The sequence below is a fragment of the Mustela lutreola genome, chromosome 7 (assembly GCF_030435805.1).
Source record: "Mustela lutreola isolate mMusLut2 chromosome 7, mMusLut2.pri, whole genome shotgun sequence".
NCBI lineage: Eukaryota > Metazoa > Chordata > Mammalia > Carnivora > Mustelidae > Mustela > Mustela lutreola.
The window spans coordinates 13,396,405-13,413,559 of NC_081296.1; the positions used below are offsets into that span (position 1 = coordinate 13,396,405).

General features: G+C 50.3%; 1 protein-coding gene and 1 long non-coding RNA gene across 3 annotated transcripts in view; both read left to right on the forward strand.

The window, feature by feature from the left end:
* The first annotated feature begins 413 nt into the window (after nt 1-413).
* On the forward strand, nt 414-2,375 carry LOC131835197 (uncharacterized). Its single transcript, XR_009355098.1, has 3 exons — nt 414-684; nt 1,253-1,419; nt 1,659-2,375. It is a non-coding gene; the product is annotated as an uncharacterized LOC131835197 (long non-coding RNA).
* A 4,047-nt stretch (nt 2,376-6,422) lies between these two features.
* The window catches only part of SLCO3A1 (solute carrier organic anion transporter family member 3A1), a 300,851-nt gene continuing 290,118 nt past the window's right edge, over nt 6,423-17,155 (forward strand). Inside the window, exon 1 of one of the 2 annotated variants that reach the window (XR_009355285.1) lies at nt 6,423-6,814. Coding sequence is in view for 1 of the 2 variants with exons in the window: in XM_059180067.1 (XP_059036050.1) it covers nt 6,635-6,814 (180 nt within the window). In the remaining variant the exon portion in view is untranslated. The remainder of the gene's footprint in view (nt 6,815-17,155) is intronic. The other variant, XM_059180067.1, reaches the window with a different exon arrangement.

Sequence of the window (17,155 nt, forward strand, 5' to 3'; positions counted from 1 at the left end):
GAAAATAATCTGCATCTTTTTCAGAGCCAACTGTTTCTCTTCAAACTCCCTTCTAAAGCCCCAAACACAAGGAAAGGGGGAATACACAGAAATCTACAATGCTGCTGGAAGTCGCCTAGCTTTGGGCTCCTTTTGATAGCCTCCTAAGCTGGTTCCATTCTACTCAAATCATCCTGTGCATATGAATCGCCTGGGGATCTTGTTAAAATTTAAATTCTGATTCAGAACATTGGGGCTGAGGTCTGAGAGGCTGCATTTCTAGCAAGCTCCCAGATGACCCCAGTGCTGCTGGTCCACGGACCACACATTGAGTGGTGAGGCTCTGGAGAGTTTCCGTTGCTCTCACTTCCTAAAGGCAGCCAAGAGAGACTCTCACTTCCTGCCTTGCTAGATGTGGTTTTACAGCTCTCATGACTATCATGTCCTCTTTGCCTCCCAGTGCTTATGGGCTCCTCCTGCCATTTAGTCCTGTTCCACAGCTGGGGCGGGTAGCTGAGGTGGGGAAGGATCACTTCTTGTATCCTCACTGATTTGTTTTCTGCCCAGTAGTTACTAAACACTCTGGGCCTGACTCCTCCAGGGCCAGAAACAGAGATGAAGACACTGATCAGAAGCTTCTCAGGAGAAGAGCAGTGAGTGCCCTCCACAACAGGATGAACACCAGGGCAGAGGAGGACATAGATGGTAAGGGGATGTAGGTGGTAGGGAAGCAGTGGGGGAGGGGAAAACATCCAGTGAGAATGTCACCTCCTCCCCTACCAGGAGGAGGTGACATTCTCACTGGATCTTAAGGTACTAGTAGGTGTGAGCCAGCCGAAGAAAGGGGAGGAGGGAACAGCATTCCAGGCAGAGGAAATAGTAGGTGCAAACATTTGAAGGAGAAAGCATGGTGAGCTCAAGACACTGCAATTAACTATGACCAGAGCATGGTGTGTGTGTGTGTGTGTGTGTGTGTGTGTGTGTGAGAGAGAGAGAGAGAGAGAGAGAGAAGGGCTGGGGAGAGGGGTACGGTAGTATATTAGCGTGCTTGGGCTACCCTAACAAAAGATCACAGACTATGTGGCTTAAACAACAGACATTTGTTTTCTCTCAGTTCTGGCGGTTAGAACTCTGAGGTCAAGGTGTCAGTCAGCATGTTTGGTGCCTCCTAAGGCTTCTCCCCTTGACTTGCAAACCCTCTCTTCTCCCTGGGTCCTCACATGGTTGCCTTTCTGCCTGAACTTTCTGTGTCCTCATCTTCTCTTTCTGTAAGGACATCAGTCTTCTTCGATGAAGTTCCCCCTAAGATCTCCGTTGACCGTACTCTCTTCTTCAAAGGCCCTACCTCCGAATACAGTCACATTTTGAGGGACTGGGGGCTTAGAGCTTCACCATATGAATTTGGGGGGCTGCAATTGAGCCCGGAATAGGCAGTCAGAGGTAGGATGGCCTTCTTCTTCGTTTTGTTGCTCTCTTTACCCTTCCATAGGGGGGAAGCTGGACAGGGTTTGGAGGACAGAAGCTGGGTGTGGGGGAGGACCCTCATCTGAGTAGGGGTTTCCACTCCCTCACCTGTGGAGGTTGTCTCTATGACTCATACTCTTGGTTTAGGTTTTAGAGGCATCCCACACCTTGGGGTTTTCTTTCCTGGTCTTCTCATATGTCCTTTGTTCCAACAGCCGGAGGGTTCCTGGGCTGCTGTGTGCCACGACCACCTGGTGTACCCAACACTGGAGCCAACGGCCCCTAGGGGGACAGACAACTGTGACCACTTTCTGCTGGTCTGGGGACCCATGAGACTCTTGGCATGCTATCAGCCTTGAAAACCTACACGTCTTTGCCAGAGAGGCTGTTGGGCCTTCTGAACATTTGCAGGGCTGCTTTATTTCCTTGGTTCACATTTACTATCAGTAGCCATCCTTAAAACACAAGGGTGTGTGTGCATTTTTGAGACTGGGAGCAAAACTGGGACACTTGTCCTTGAGAGAGAAAAGGCATTGTGTCAGTGAGAGGCACTCCAGGATACGTCCTGATATAAGAAGGAGCCACGGGGATGGAGAAGCTGGTCCCTGGGGAGTATACCTGGAAGGAAGTCTTCTATAAACCTTGACACCCTCTGGTCATTTTCCTGTCCTAATCCTAAGTATTAAGCCTCTTGGCAGGAGGCCTGTTAGATGCTGAGCAGGACAAGGGCTCCTTTATTTTTAAAGGAAAACACTCTGCTCTTCAGAAGCTAACAGTCTATTTGGGTAAACATTCTATGCACCCACATAGCAATTGAAGACAACCAAGAATGAGCTCCCCAAATACACTAATATTGGTAAATGTTTATCATTTGTATTGCTTCTTTCATCTCAAGGCTCATTTTACATAAATAAAACACATTTCTAAATCCCGAGTTTTCTCCTATCTGTTCTCCAATTTCCCTGAACGTTCTTTTTTTTTTTTTTTTCTCTCCCTTTCCGTTTCCCTTGGATTTCGGAGGCACATTCTTAAAATTACATCTACACTGATGTTTATTCTTTTCACTTCTTTGCTGAGCTTTAGGATATATTCAAATTAAGAGATATAATTTAAAATGTAGAACTGTGAATACAGTCAGTAGCAAACACCCGCTATGGGCTCTGAGTAGAAAGGCATATGCATCAGGCTAATTGTAAAGTGGGGGTGGGGAGAGAAAAACTCTGAGGGAGAAAAAATAAGCTTCAACTCAGCCCAAATATTAGTTTCAAGTTAAAGAAGTTGGCCTAGCCCCAATTCTATCCTTGGTTGGACACAATACATGATTGCTGTATTTTCAGAAAAAGAAAAAAAAAAATCCATCCATAGGGTGAGAATCTAAGCATCTATTTTCCATCCCAGTGACAATCAGAAATCATTCTTTGCATTTATTTTTCAACTTTGTATTTGCCTGTGAACAAAATTGAAGCTGGCAAAGGATGGTTCATGTGAATTACTTGAACAACAGTTTCTCATTGTGTTGAATTACATTGAGGCTGCTTGCTGTGAAATCTTGCCACAGCTCAGGAACAGTGAAAGATATTGTCACTTCTCTTTCCCGTGGCCATGAAGTTAACCCACTTCTCTCCCACATATATGAACCGATGGTCCTTTCCAAAGTGGGGGAGAAAAGCTTCCCAAATCCTAATCACCAAGCATTTATGTACAGCTTATTAATGTTTTCGGAATAAAAAAGCCGGTCTGTCTTCCCCCGTCACCCGATCTTTGTGCTTCCCTACATCGCATTTCCAGATTACATGGCTTCTCAGTGTTTGGAATACCTCTAGTTGCCAAGAAAGAGAGGAGTCATGGAGCCCCAGCTCTAGCTAGCAGTATTTTCATCTAATTTAGGAAAGTCCAATTTAGAACCTAGCCCAAAAAAATAGCAGAGAGGCAAAAATAATGACAAGGGTCCTCCAGGCGTTTGGGTTGCCTAGGGATCCTAAATTTATCACCCACCACTAGGGGGTAGAGGACGAGAAAGGGTCCAGGCTGGAAGTGGTGGCTGTGGCATTTCTCCAAGGCAACATTTAAGGTTGCCCAGTTGAGGCGTGGGTTGGGATCTGAGCTCTGTTTGCCTTGTTTGCCACAGGAGGGTCAATGGTTCATTTCAGAGGCTGGTTGGAGGGGAAGCCACAGACCATGGCGGGGCTAAATCCCCTCTTGATCTCCCTCCTCCTCCTGGGCTTTCCTCCCAACTTGAGGTGGGAAAATGCAGTTTTCTATTCCTGCCACTTGGTAGCTGTAAGCTCCTAAAAGCTACTTGCAGCTTTTACTCATGAAAATGGGTCTAATCGGAACAGTTCTCCCTGCTGTGAGATTTGAATGTTACACAGGGCATTAACATACCTAACCAGCAGTCACGTTGCCATGCAGAGACGAGGGTGGCCAGTCTTTTGTGCTGCTTTCTTTGCGTAGGGGAGATGCCAAGTAGAAGAACCTGAGCTCGTGAACCCACCTCATCAACCCTGGAGCCCTCATCTACAGGTAAATAAAGGACAAGCGAGGAGGGAAGGAAATTGAAGGTATTAAATTCTTCTTTCTGATGGTTGTGAGGCTGACACCTGATTTCCTTCAGGCTGACTTTGATTACTCTTCAAGTCTTCAGGCACAGGATTATTTTCATGCCTGCTTACCGTTAATTACATGGAGAAGCTACAACCCTAATCCAGAATCCTCTTTCTGGCAGCAGAAGTGTTTGAATACTCCAACGACAGTTAAGTTTTGACCTAAAATAAATGACCCAAACTGAAAAAAGCCTGTGTCCTTCTTGGACTACACACAGGGTAATGTGGTATAGAGTGAAGAGAGCTAGACTTGGATTCAAGTACTTTCCCTTTTGAGCTGTGTGACCCTGGGCTAGTCATTATATATCTCTGAGTCTCCATTTATAAAGTAGAAACCGTATACTGAGTTCTGCTGTCCTCAAGAGACAGGGACTGGTTTCAGAGGCTGGCCCTGCCATTGAGTGGATATGTGACATTGGCAAGGCTACTTAACCTTCCCAGGACTCTGTTTTCTTATCTGTAAAATGGGCTAATAATAGTATTTAGCTTAGAGGATGGTTGGGAGGCATAAAGGGTAGAAGCAGGTAAAGTATTTAGAATTGGACCTGACCAGAGGAAGCACAGGAGAAACATTACCTCTTGTTGTTACAAAGTATGTAAACAACACTTACAGACCATGATGCACTCAGCATGCTATTTCAACAGCTTCGGGGACAAGTAAACATCTCTGCTTTGCAGAGGCAGGAAGGGAACTAGCTCATCGAGGGTCTTCTCATGGAAAAGAATGGAGGTACTCCCCTGAAGCCTGCTGGAGAGGGCCCAACAGGTGGGCCAGAGGCAGGACTCAGTAGAAATGTCAGCTGTGCCTGACGGTAGGGTGCAGGGCATAGGGGAGGAGCTGCAATAAGGGAACAGACTCTCTGGGAATGCCGCAGCCCCTGGTGACATGAATGGGGGGAGGGGGAATGAATAGTAAAAGATCTCTGCTGGGGGGAGCCAATTCAGACAGCAGGCAGCCAAGACCAGGAGAGGGGAAGCATCTGAAAGGGACACCAAGTCTAGGTGAGATCATGTCTGGAACGACAGGATGAAGCAGTTTATATTTAAATGGTATGGCAAGACAACGCCCCCACATTACACCATCCATTCTCATTCAAGTTCTTCAGGAGGAAATAAACATTATGGAAGTGTTAATTGCTATTCAGTTTCAAATTTTAGCTCGCATTTGTACACAGGAGCCTAGGAGAATGGCACATTTTCTCTGACACATTATTAAGTAAAGGCTTTAGAAAGAATTGGTTGAACCCCCCCAGTGGCCCAGGCAGAAGTTGCTGAGCCTTCCCGGTACTGATCCAGTCCTCCCCAGTGTTTCTGAGCTCCCCAAAGCTGTGGGACGACTAGCGGATCCTACTGGCTTTGACTTGTGGCCCAAACTCCTGGTAATGATTATAAATAAAGAGCGGCTGCCACAGGGCGCAGGCTTTCAGGCCAAGGACAGGGAAGTGGCCCGGGCCACAAAATTAGGGGAGGGGAATGGGGATCAAAGCAGGCCTGTGGCGAATCGTTTCCCGCGGGCTGTCGCCTCGGCTGCATCATCATTCCTGAGGACAGGCTCCGGGCAGATGGAGGGCTGGACGAAGCCCTCTGCTGGGGTCACTGAGACCGTGCAGCCACCCAGACAGCGTGGCTGGGGGTGGCTGATAATCTGTGCGGTTCCCGACGGGTTAATCGAACTTCCCCCTTGGGGGTGCTTCAGTTGCTTTCTCTCCTTGCGGTCAGGAGCCCTTTACGTACGCCCAGGGGCCCCGGGGAGCAGGAGCAGGGGCCAGCCGGCTGCGGAAGCCTCAAGCAGCTCTGACCTCTGGCACCTCCCCAAGCCCCGGGGCGCAACATCTGTCCCCAGAAATAGCCGGGCGGAGGGGAAGAGAGCGCGCCCACCCCTTCCTGGGTACTCGGTCTTCTCTCTCTTCCTAGAAACCGGCTCTCCCCTCCTCGCGTCTAGCGCCCGGGATCCCGAGCTCTCCGTCCCCGTCCCGCCGGGGCGCCCCCGCACCCCACCGCCGCGCCCCCAGTTGTACGCGCAGCACCGCCCAGCGCCCGCGGCAGCGCGCCCCGAGCCCCGCAGCGCCATCTAGGGGCCGGGCACCGCCTTCCTCCCTCAGGGGCACCCCCCCTTCCTTCCGCGCGCGCCCCGAGCTGCTCCCCCTCGCGCCTCCCCGAGGGCGCACCGGCGGCGGGGGGCGGCCCGGCCTCGGGGCAGACGCACAGGAGGCGAGCGCCGGCGGGCGAGGGGAAGCGGGCGATGGCAGCGGCGGGCGTCCGCGGGCGACGAGGCGGCGGCGGCGGCGGCGGGCGGCGCGAGGAGCCCCTGTGATTGGCACAGCCCGAGCCGGAGGAGGAGGCGCGGGGAGGGCGGAGGAGGAGGAGGTGGAGGAAGGGGGCGAGCGCGCGCGGCGGCGGCGGCGGCGGTGGCGGCGGCTGCGAGGAGCTGTGCCTTTCACCTCTTCAGCCCCGGCAGGACAGGGGCGGCCGCCGCGGGCCCGGGGCGGGGACAGCACGCAGGCTCGTCGCGCACACCGCCGCCCGGCAGCGGCCCCGATACCCGGGGCGAGCGGGAAAGCGGCGGCGGCCGCGGCGGCGGGGGAAGGATGCAGGGGAAGAAGCCGGGCGGCTCGTCGGGCGGCGGCCGGAGCGGCGAGCTGCAGGGGGACGAGGCGCAGAGGAACAAGAAGAAGAAAAAGAAGGTGTCCTGCTTCTCCAACATCAAGATCTTCCTGGTGTCTGAGTGCGCCCTGATGCTGGCGCAGGGCACGGTGGGCGCCTACCTGGTGAGTCCCCTTGCCAACTCCGCCGCGGGGGCCCCCTCCGCAGCCCGGCGCCGGGGCTGCCGGCAGGCACGGGGAAGGGGCCGCCCGGGCCCGGGGGCTGGCGGGCATGACCTCGGCCCGGCGCGGAGGTTGGCGAGTGGTGCAGAGGCGGCCGCCGGGGGAGCTGCCGGCCCGGGGCTGCCGAGAGAGCGGGGAGCGGGCGGGACCGCGGATGCCGGCAGCTGCTCGCGCGGCCGGCGGGGGCCGGGGGTGCCCGGGGAGGAGAGGCGGCGGGCAGGTGGGCGTGAAACCGTTCCCTTCCCCGCCGGGGAGGCGCAGCCAGAGGGTGACTTCAGGAGCCCCCTCGGAGAGGCAGGCAGCGCGGTTTTCAGGTGACCTGCACATGGCAAGAAAAGCCAGTTAGCATCCTGCGTCCTCTATCTCCATTCCATTCGCCTCGAGAACAAATCCATTATGCATCATTTTCTCCGGGCGCTTTCTCCATGCGCCAATTACGGGGGGGATTTAACAGCTTAGAGTAAAATGCGCCCGAATGTGGCCCTGATCCGAGCCAGGACTACAGGGGGGGGAATATTCCCTCTCCCTATCCCCATAGCCATCTTTCGGCGTCTGGGATAAAGTTACAGTACCTGGAGAGCAGCTGCGAGTTTGTATAGTTCTGCTACCCATGCTCAGACCTCGATTCCCCACCGTGGTCTCTCGCCCACAAGGTGTTTGCAGTATTTTGCTCTATGTACATCCTTCCAAAAGGGGATATTAGTGCCCAGACGGCCCAGGGGTGCATAACATATCAGAGGAAACAGCTTGTAATGACTCAGCACTGTCAAATACCTACTTTGTCCTGCCCCGCGCAGGTGGTCCCAACTTGAGTTAGACTCTGAGTGCACGTCCAGACCCAAGTACAGCCCTGCCTACACGGGAGAATATTTTTGTTTTCGGAGTGTACAGTGTTAAATCATTACTTGGTGATTGACCTGCGACTGAAATCAAATGTCTGAGACTTTGAGTGTGGGTGGACAAGTTTGATGGAGATAGAATTGGACAAGATTTTGGTTGTTGGATAAGGGCATCTACAGACAGAATCGTGCTCTTTCTGATGTACCAGTAATCCCTCCTTCCTGGCCTTGGGGTCTAGTTAATGAGATCCAGACTGCTGGGGCAGGGCATCATTCATAAATGGACTCCAAAGACTCGGGGGCTTGCAGTCCAGAGGAACTGGTGTGGTCTCTTGCCCAGGTGTGGTCTCTAGTGTGGGGTGAAGTCAGTTTTGAGGTTATGAGAACGGGTTGTTCAAGCTCAGCTGTCTGTGGTGTGCATCTCTGTTCTATAAAATGCACTTTTTCTGTAGTTACAGTTCAGGCAGTATTTGTGGCCCGTGGAGTTTTGAGGTAGGGATAACTGTCTTGGGGGGCGGGGGGTCCGTTTATCAGAGCTTTCATGGAGGGAATTTGATTGTTAAGATCTTAAAATAGGTATATGTATTACCAAGATGCAAATGCACAGTAAGAAAATATTTATAGGTCTGTACTGGGAGCATATGCAAAGTATGTACTACCTGACCTGGTCTGGGTTTGGGGAGGTATTTAGTATATCCACAGCTGTCTTCAGTTTCACAGTTTGGTGGCCCTAGACCACCAAGCAGAGTGCAGTATTCATGTGTGGCGAACAGCAACAGAACTTTTCACACCGTGAATTATAAAGGAAGGCACGGGCTTAGTTTTAGCTTGCAGTGATCTAAGGGTCTTAGAACGGAATGAGGCTGGGCTTCAGCCAGATGAGTAGCCTAAGCTCCTTTAGAAAGTTGAGAAGCAGAGGGCTGATGGCGAGGCAGATATATAGAGGCAGGGCTGGCACCAGGAGATATAGAACGTTGACTCGAATCCCAGAATAGGCCAGTGGCAGGCAGCTGAGGAAGTCAGTCCACCTTGGAGGGGGGGTGGTGGGGGGGGTGCTGCTTACCATTTCAGCCTGGGTTGAGAGAAAGCTTAGTTCAGAGAGCTAGGGTAACAGGAGTCAACAGGTGACCGGCAGAAAGGAGCTGGAGGCCCAGCAGAGGACAGGCCTAGGAAATTAAATTCATTTTGGTTACTAGGAGTGGAGTAATAAGGTGCTCGGGGCTCAGCCTTGCCCAGCTGCCCTGGACTGTCCATTGCCATCTGAACCTCATGAAAATAGATAGTTTGCTTGCCAGGCTTGACCGAATCCGCTTGCTATGGGTTTTACTCTTCTGGGCCGCTGGGGAGTTGGCTGTTCATCTGTTATTTTGGAGGTGGAATAAAAAGTTTGTTATTCCTTCAGCTGTGTGAGACTTCTTTATGGATAACTGGGGAATGAAGCATTGTAGGATGTTTGCAGGAGAAGCAGATTTCTCCCTGTTTAATTCATCATGGCTTTCTTGAGAAACCCGAGCGGCTGTACCCAGGGTCGGTGTGCAGGGTGTGTGTTGTATGTGATCTTGGCATTGGCAATCAGCCCGTCCCTCTGATGTAGCATTTTCAGATACCCGAGGAAGGGCACACTTTGGGACATGGCCAGCAATGCTTCCTTCGGGGGTGGGGGGCAGGGGACGTGATCAAAAGTTCTGTGGCAGCGATGGTATTTCCTATTTGATCCCAATAGTGCACGTTTTCATTTTGTCTTTTTTAAAAAAACATTTGGAGGCTTCATTTCATTTCTCTGTTTACTTTCTGGAAAGGCAGATTGCCCGTGTCTTCAGTGACACTGGTGTAGGCTTCCCAACTGCAGAACTGAAGGAGGAAGTTGCCTGTGATTTGAGAAGCAACTTTGAAAAGCAGGACTCTGCGTGTGTTAGTGTGTGAGTGTGTGCGCGAATGCACGCACCGTCCCTCAAGAACCTGCCTAAGGAGGAAACTCAAGGGAGACTTGTGTATGAGACAAACACTAATTGTTAAGCTGGGCAGGGGACCAGCAGCTTTTTGCCTGGGTGTGTGTATGTGGGAGGGGGGGTCTCTCAGGAGAGTGCAGAAGGCTGTTGCCCCCCACCCCCCATCGTAGAGATAAGGTAATCATGCAACCCCAGGCCAGCTGTGGATTCTGAAATCTGTTACACTTGCAAGTGTTTCAACCTGAAATTATGCTTCAGATCAGCCAACAGTCACAGGGATGTTCTTTCATCGTTCCCGAAACAGCCTGATGGGCCACAAAATAATTTCTGTAGCAGAAGAGAGACCTGTCCGGTTTGATCGACGTGGCGTGCTGGGTCAAGATTTTCCTTTACTTGGGCCTCGGCTTCGGGTGGCTCCAATCTGAACTGACCTACTTGCAAGGATGTGACATCTGCTGAGGTCTCGGGCCCTTTCGAGAAGGCGTAGGCACGTGGGAACCACTTGGAGAGAAAGTCAGAGGGTGCGCGCTGCCTGGTGGCGCGTGGAGACCCCCTGAGATGTTTGCAGCCATTTGTGGACGGTCGCCCTGCGGGCAGAGGTTCGCGTCCATTCTCAGACTGCCGAGGACCGGAGTGGATAAGGCTGCGTGCAGGAAATGAAAGCCTCTGACCCCTCTGGGTGGTTGTGATTGAGGCTCTCCTACAAAGGCATTTGAGTTTCTTCAGGTTGAAAACTTCAGGTTGCAGGAGGAGTCTCCAGGGTGGGGTGTGCTGGTGGGGCCTCTGACTCTTGGGGGGACTGGGGAGTCGAGAGGGCTGGGGGGGCGGTGGGCATTTGCTGATTGAGAATTTTGCACACCCTGAGACTGAGGTTGTGGGGAGGAGGTAACAAGCCAGAGACGTGAGTGCATGTCACAAAGCTCCTTCTCACTGCCTGATAGTCCCTTTTTAAAAATTTTCGGCCGGAGCGCATTGCATAGCTTGAGTGACTGGTAAGGTGAGACTGTTGGATTTCATATTCTTTCTTCTTCTTCATCTTTTTTCAATCTCTCAGGAAGCATCATTTTGAAGAGGGGTATTTGCATCTCTTCCCCAGAAGCAGACAGCTGAGTGACATTTTTAAAGTCCTTGTCAAATTAGTATGATGACTAAGGCCACTGTATTTTACTTAATCAAATTATTTTACACACTTATGGTTGCTCAAAGTGACGAATTTTCTGCCATTTGCATAATTACTGGATAGCCCCAGGTAGTGAGAAATACAATTACCATGATTTTTTTTTTCCTTGCTGTTTGGTTGCAAATGTTTAGCTAATAATTATTTAGGGGAAAAAACGATTTCTTAAAATTCCTTTCAGCCAGCTTTGTGTACATAGCTTAGTTTCTGGAGGGGTTTTTCTCTTGTGCGGTTAACAACCCGGGAAGTGCATCAGTTGTGAAGCGAGCGCGATCTCTTTTCCTGAATTTTATAACTCTCCCGCATTTCCATTTTAGATTCCTTACAGAGAGGATGACCCAGAGGCCTCTCCACGGAGAGACTGCCTTACTAATCAGATGCCCAGCATGTAAACGCATCTCCTTGCCTGCTGTTGGAGTGGTATAGCTCTGTGTTAGACTGGATAAGTTTCCACTGGTGCCGGGGCAGTTCAAGCAAGCGGGTCTCAGAATTTACCTTGCTCCTCTGAAAGTGAGCTTTGAAGTTCTGCCTTGTTCAGGGAGGGGCTCATTTAGCAGAGTTAAGTATATGGTAGTGAAGAAACAATGAGGAAACAGCCACATCGGATGAAGGTGAAGGCCTTGAATAAAGAAAAACAAATCTGTGAATTTTACTGGTTAATGGCTGACACTGGTGCTCCTTTCAAGGTTGGTGCCAGGCCTCCTGCAGAGGCTGGGGAGTAGAAGGCATCCTGCTAAACTGACCGGCCGACCATGTTTCTTGGGTGAAGGAGGGCTCCTTGAGGTGCCAGGCAGAGGGGGATGGGTCCGTCTTTCAGGTGACTGGGCAAGCACGCCCCCCCCCCCCCCCCGCTGGGGTGGAGAATAAAACTCTACCAGCAGCATTTCTACTTCCAAATTGGGGAATAAATTTAAGTTGCACTGATGGAACTGCAGTACATCATTTAATAAATAACCACATTCCTCCGAAGTAGCGTCAAAGTAGTTATCGCTTCTACTTAACTTATATTTTGTATGTGTTCTCCATTACACTATATGTATTAATGTGTGCATTCTGTGTTTCTAGACATACATGTTCTTGGACAGGATTATGTACGCCAAATATTGAATGCTGTCCTTTTGGGAAGATGTTAAAGGACGTTTCAGTGGTAATTTTCATTGTATAGCTTAAACACGGATTTAACTGAAGACCAATCACCAATGTTCTGTTCCCCTTCAGAAATGCTTTTGGCAGTCTGTAGGCACAAAGATAGCATCTTGTCACTTAGCTTTGCTTTCTGTTTCTATACGTGCATCTACAAAATAGATAATAAACCGGAAAAAAGGAGTGGGATCACTGACGTTGGTTCACAGGAGAAGTGTGAATTGGTATGGGTTGAGAAACTTGTATTTTATGTAACTTAAGTGTTTCTGTGTTCATGTAACAGGCAGGATTGCTGGATGGTTAAAGCTCCCAGTTAAAGGGTGAAAATTCCGAGACGGAGACTGACAGCACCTGTGGCAGCCGTGGCTCAGTGGGGGTGAGCTTCAGAAGACCTGGGGTTCACTCCCGTGTTCTCCCCTTCTCAGCTCTGTGTTCTTAGGCTGATGACTTAGCCTCTCTGTGTGTTGGGTTTTTATTTTAAAGCCGGGATCATGATCATACATACCCTCATAACGCTGCTATGAGAACTCACGGAGTCGGTACTTGTAAAGCACTTTGAACACTAACTGGCTCACAGTGCTTGATGTATACTAGCTATTCATAATGACCTGGTTCTGTGTATTTACTGCAGACCTTCAGTTTGTAGCCCCAACAAATGAGAAATAAAGTTATTTCAATCAAGCATTGATTTGGGTGTAGTGAATTGTACAAGTAGTTTACTATGCTGCATGAACATTTTGTCTGGGAGGTAAAAGGTTTTTAGTAGTAAGAAATCTGCCACCTGCTAATTCTGTTAATTCCCTTATTATAAATATAGCAATCCATTTTATCTTAAAGACACTATAAAAATCAACAGTCATGTGGGAGAGGAGCCCACTCCAGTAATGGTGACGTTGAGCATTTCTAGTCAGAGGGTACTTCCAGGTGGGTGGAGTAGGGATGGAGGGACAGGTGCCCTGACGCCTGGCTTGGAGGGGCCCTGTTATCTCTCGCTCTGGTCTGTGGCCACAGGATGGGGAATACTCGACGGTCTTCTACATCGTGCGCAGCTGAAGAGCAAGGAGGGGGGTTTTGGACTTGGAGTCAGAAGACCTGCATTTGAACCCGGGACCTTCTCCTTCCCAGCTCCTGACTTGACTTAACCTGAGCCCTAGTATCGTCCTTTTGAAAAACAGGTCCTGTCTTCACAGATGGTTGGGAGATTTAGATCTGTGGACACGTGGTAGAGTGTTTCCGCATAGGGGAGGGATTCAGAACTTTCACACTAATGACGTAACCCTATTCCTTGACCTTGGCACAGCACAAGTCCTTCCAGGGGCCTGAGAATTTGCTTCCTGAATTGGAGATCTGGGCCCTTGTAGCTTGTTCTGTCTCTGGATGAGGGGTGACCGCTCCAAGCCTGGGGTGTCAGGAGGGGAGATCAGTGACAGCTCTTACGGACATATGCTGCCCTCTGGGCAGCCTTGTTTAAGATGAGCAACCTTGGGGCTCAGTCCTGGTTGCCTAGGGGGTTCTCAGGGCTTGTGCCACACCCACTGCCTCTTAGTCCTGCGGTGTGAAGCAGGGTCCGTAGGCACAATTGTGGGCATTTTACCCCTCTTGAACCTTATTGGTTTTCTCGGAGGCTGAGCGAGTGGGCTGTTGATGGTGTGTCATTTCTCGTCCCCTGGATTCATTCCCCTGAGCTACGATGATTGTTTAGGGGGGACACCTTTGCACAGAGACACTCAACTTTGCTCCCCAGGTCTGGTCGCCTCTGTCCTTGGGAAGGATGAGGAATAAAGCAGGCTCTTCTCAGTGACCCAAACTGCAGTGGCTATTTTAGGTGAGTTCATAGATTCATGGTCAAGGGCCATAGGCTTCCCAGGAGAGCACACGCTCTCTGAGGACCCCTGCATCCCTAAACCCTGGTGGCATGGGGTCTGCTTCACTGAGGAAGAAGCCCTGTCTCCTTCCTAAGGCCCTAGACCTTCTGCAGCCACGGCTGCGCAGTGAGCAAGCTTGGGGGGCTTCCCTCGTGGGCATTCCAGGGACCGCCGGCAGAGCGGAAACGTTCCACTGAATGCGGGCAGAATCTGCAGTTGGCTATTTCCAGATTCTTTATTTCTGTTTTTCTTTGTGGCTTTGAGCCGAGGCTTTCTGAAAAGGGAAGCCCTTCCTCACGGAGGTTTTAGTAGCTCAGTTTTTTAATGGAAACGATGGTCACCCAGCCAGCTGCTTCCAGAAATAAGCAGACATTCCCCTTCAAATAGGGAATAGTTACTCAACTAAGACATAACAGTTGGTCATTAAAATTTTGCGGGGACTTAGTACAAAAGTCTCATTTATGACTTCCGGTTAACGCTTGCTGAAAATATTTAAAAGCCAAAGGCAACATAGGCTGTTACAAGCCATTATTTTTGAACAGGGCTGGTGGGGGTGGGGCAGGTATCATGGACCCACTGTTCCCCTTTGACTTCGTGATTCCCTTCAGAAATAACCTGGCAATACCTCTCCAATGCTGTTCTCCTGGGAGGTCGGGTCCCCAGTGGCCTTTCAAGATAACCTGGTAACAGAATGGAAGAGTGTTGAGTGCGACAGGGATGTCTTGTTTCCTTAGCACTGGGTTTTGTTAGAGATCTTCACTACGAGCGCTCTGTGAATCCTGGAGACTAGCAGGTGTGACAGCAGGTGTGAGTTACTGTGCAGGAGAACGAGTGCATCTCTCTGTCCATCCGTCCACAATCCCTACATGAGTTCTGTACGACATGGTGGCAGATTCTAATTTGTCTGGCAGGTGGCGCTTTGGGACGGGTCTCTGGATAATGAACCTGGCTGTCCAGGTGACCCTGGACACTTTCTGGTGGTAAGTCTAGAGCCCTTAGTGGCTCTCACTTTATAGCTACCTGAGTTCCCGACGGTGCAGAGTTAGCAGAAATGGGAAGGAGCCGAGAGCAGGCTTTCAACAAATAGTCCTGGGGAATATAATAGAATATTAGGCAAACTCCTCCCTCAATCCCTGCCCACACAACTACAGGAACTTAAGCAAGAGAGAAATGATTATTTTTACCTCCATTCCTGCACTGGCAAGGTTGGTGGAGGGAGAAGTGTGTCACAATGGTGCTTTTCAATTAAAGACTATTGTACAATGTTCTTGGGACTGGCTGTTGTCTCCCTCCTCCCCCTTCAGAAAAGGCTTATGTAAAACAGGCAGCTCCTTTTCTAATTGTTGGATTTGCTCCCCCATTCTGACACTGCCGCTTTCCCATCTTCGGTTGATGAGAACGAGAAATTACCACCTTGAATATAAGCAAGTGGAAATTGGAAAGCTGCCCTCTGCCTGATTATATAAGCTTTCAACTACCGTACCTGAAATCTCATGTTTACCTTGCTGAGAATTCTCTTAATGAAGATACACATTTCTAAGCAGCACGGACCCATATGTTTTTATTATGTAAGCTTCAATTATTGGGATGCAACCCATTAAAAAAAAAAAAGAATAGTGTTGATTAGCTCAGCTCTCCTTTGGCTTTCTGGGTCAGAGAATGGTTAGAGGTACACCTGCAGAGCCCCCTAGAGCTCTCCTCCTGGAACTTGGCTGCCCGATGCTTCAGCACCAACATCTTCTCCCTGGGGATGCGCAGGTGCACCCTGGGTCTGTGGTCACCACCACTCTCCAGGTTGCAGAGGGCAGGTGTCTGCGAAGGCCCGAGAGAGTGCCCATGTGATTCAGAGGCATGTCCGGGAATACAACCACAGTTGATTGCGACCGGCTTTGCAGTTTAGCCATCTTTCCCAGAGGGCAGCTGGCGTGGCCTTTGGAGTGGACTTTGTCTTGTTTTGCATAATGTGTGCGCTGGTTTCTCCTTGTGGCTCATCGCTCTGCCCTCTTCCCAAAGCCAGACTTGTGTGACGTGCACAGCTCGGCGCGCTCTGTGGTCCATTCTGGGTTTCTAGCCTCCTCTGCTGTAGACAGCTGCTTATTTTGTGGTTGGGGTGGGTGCTGGGAAAAAAGACTGAAAGGAAACTCGACCCGTTGAAACAGATCTAGGAGAGCGGCAGATAGGCCTCCACTATCATTATGCAAAACATCGAGGGCCAGACTCACAATTTATTGTGTGATTTATGATGGGGCTGTCGCGCTGCCTCCCCAGCGTGGTAAATACTATGTCGGCTGGGAGGCTTAACATGCCAACAGCAGGTTTTCCGCCAGCCCAAGGGAGGATGTCTTTTGGAGGCAAAACCATAAATTAGCACCTTTGCTTTACCTTGGCTAATGCGTGGAGAGGCATAGAAATCGAGAAGTCCGAAAGCCGTTCTGTAGCTCTGTTGCTGGTGGTGGGTGAGAGCAGGGAGGGAGGTCCTTGTCACTGCACGGGGGCTCAGGGTGGTGTGCGGATCCCGCAGGACTTGGGCTAAAGGCAAGTGCAGCCCCGTGAACCTTCTGAGATGCGCAGGTGGGTCAGATTGTCCCATCAGCGTATCTGTCCCTGGGTCCCAACATTGGCTGTGGCTTGTGTTCTTAGGTCTCTTTAAAAATAACTTCGCCAAAACTCTGCCCTTGTTGATTTCGTCTTAGGCAAACTCAGGGCACAGGAGTAAGGAAGTTCCCCAAATGTGCAGTTCCACCCTCCGGACTAGCCCACATTAGCCAGCAGGGGTGAGCCGGTGAGCAACCCCGAAGACTTTATTTTTGGAGATAATGATTATAAGCACATATAAATAAAAATAATGTTTTGGTGAATACAGGGGGAAAATAATTGATTTCTGTCTTTTAAAATATTCCCCCCCTCCTTTGTAAAAACAGACTGTGTTTCCTAAAAGGCATCGTACCTATTCTTAATGGGGTGAGCAGATAAAAATACATACGTCTGTACTTCTCTGTCTTCTGATACTTCCGATTCCACTGGGGAAGGCTTTTTCACTTAAGTACTAAAGCAGCAATTAAAGACACGGTGAGGACTCCTGGCACCGAAGGCTGTCAGGGAGACCACTCCGTGTGACAAGGGACACATTTTAGCTCCCCAAAAAGGAAGTCGAGTGTTCTTGTGTTCAGGTCTGTTGCTTCTGTGACTGCTTTTCTCTTTGCACGGGGGGAGCTAAGCTCTGGTGGTCACGGTGCTCAGCTTAGGTCTGTCACCTCCTGGTTGGTCATTAATTTTCTTCTTGCTTCCCTCTGCTGGCCCCTGACCGGGGT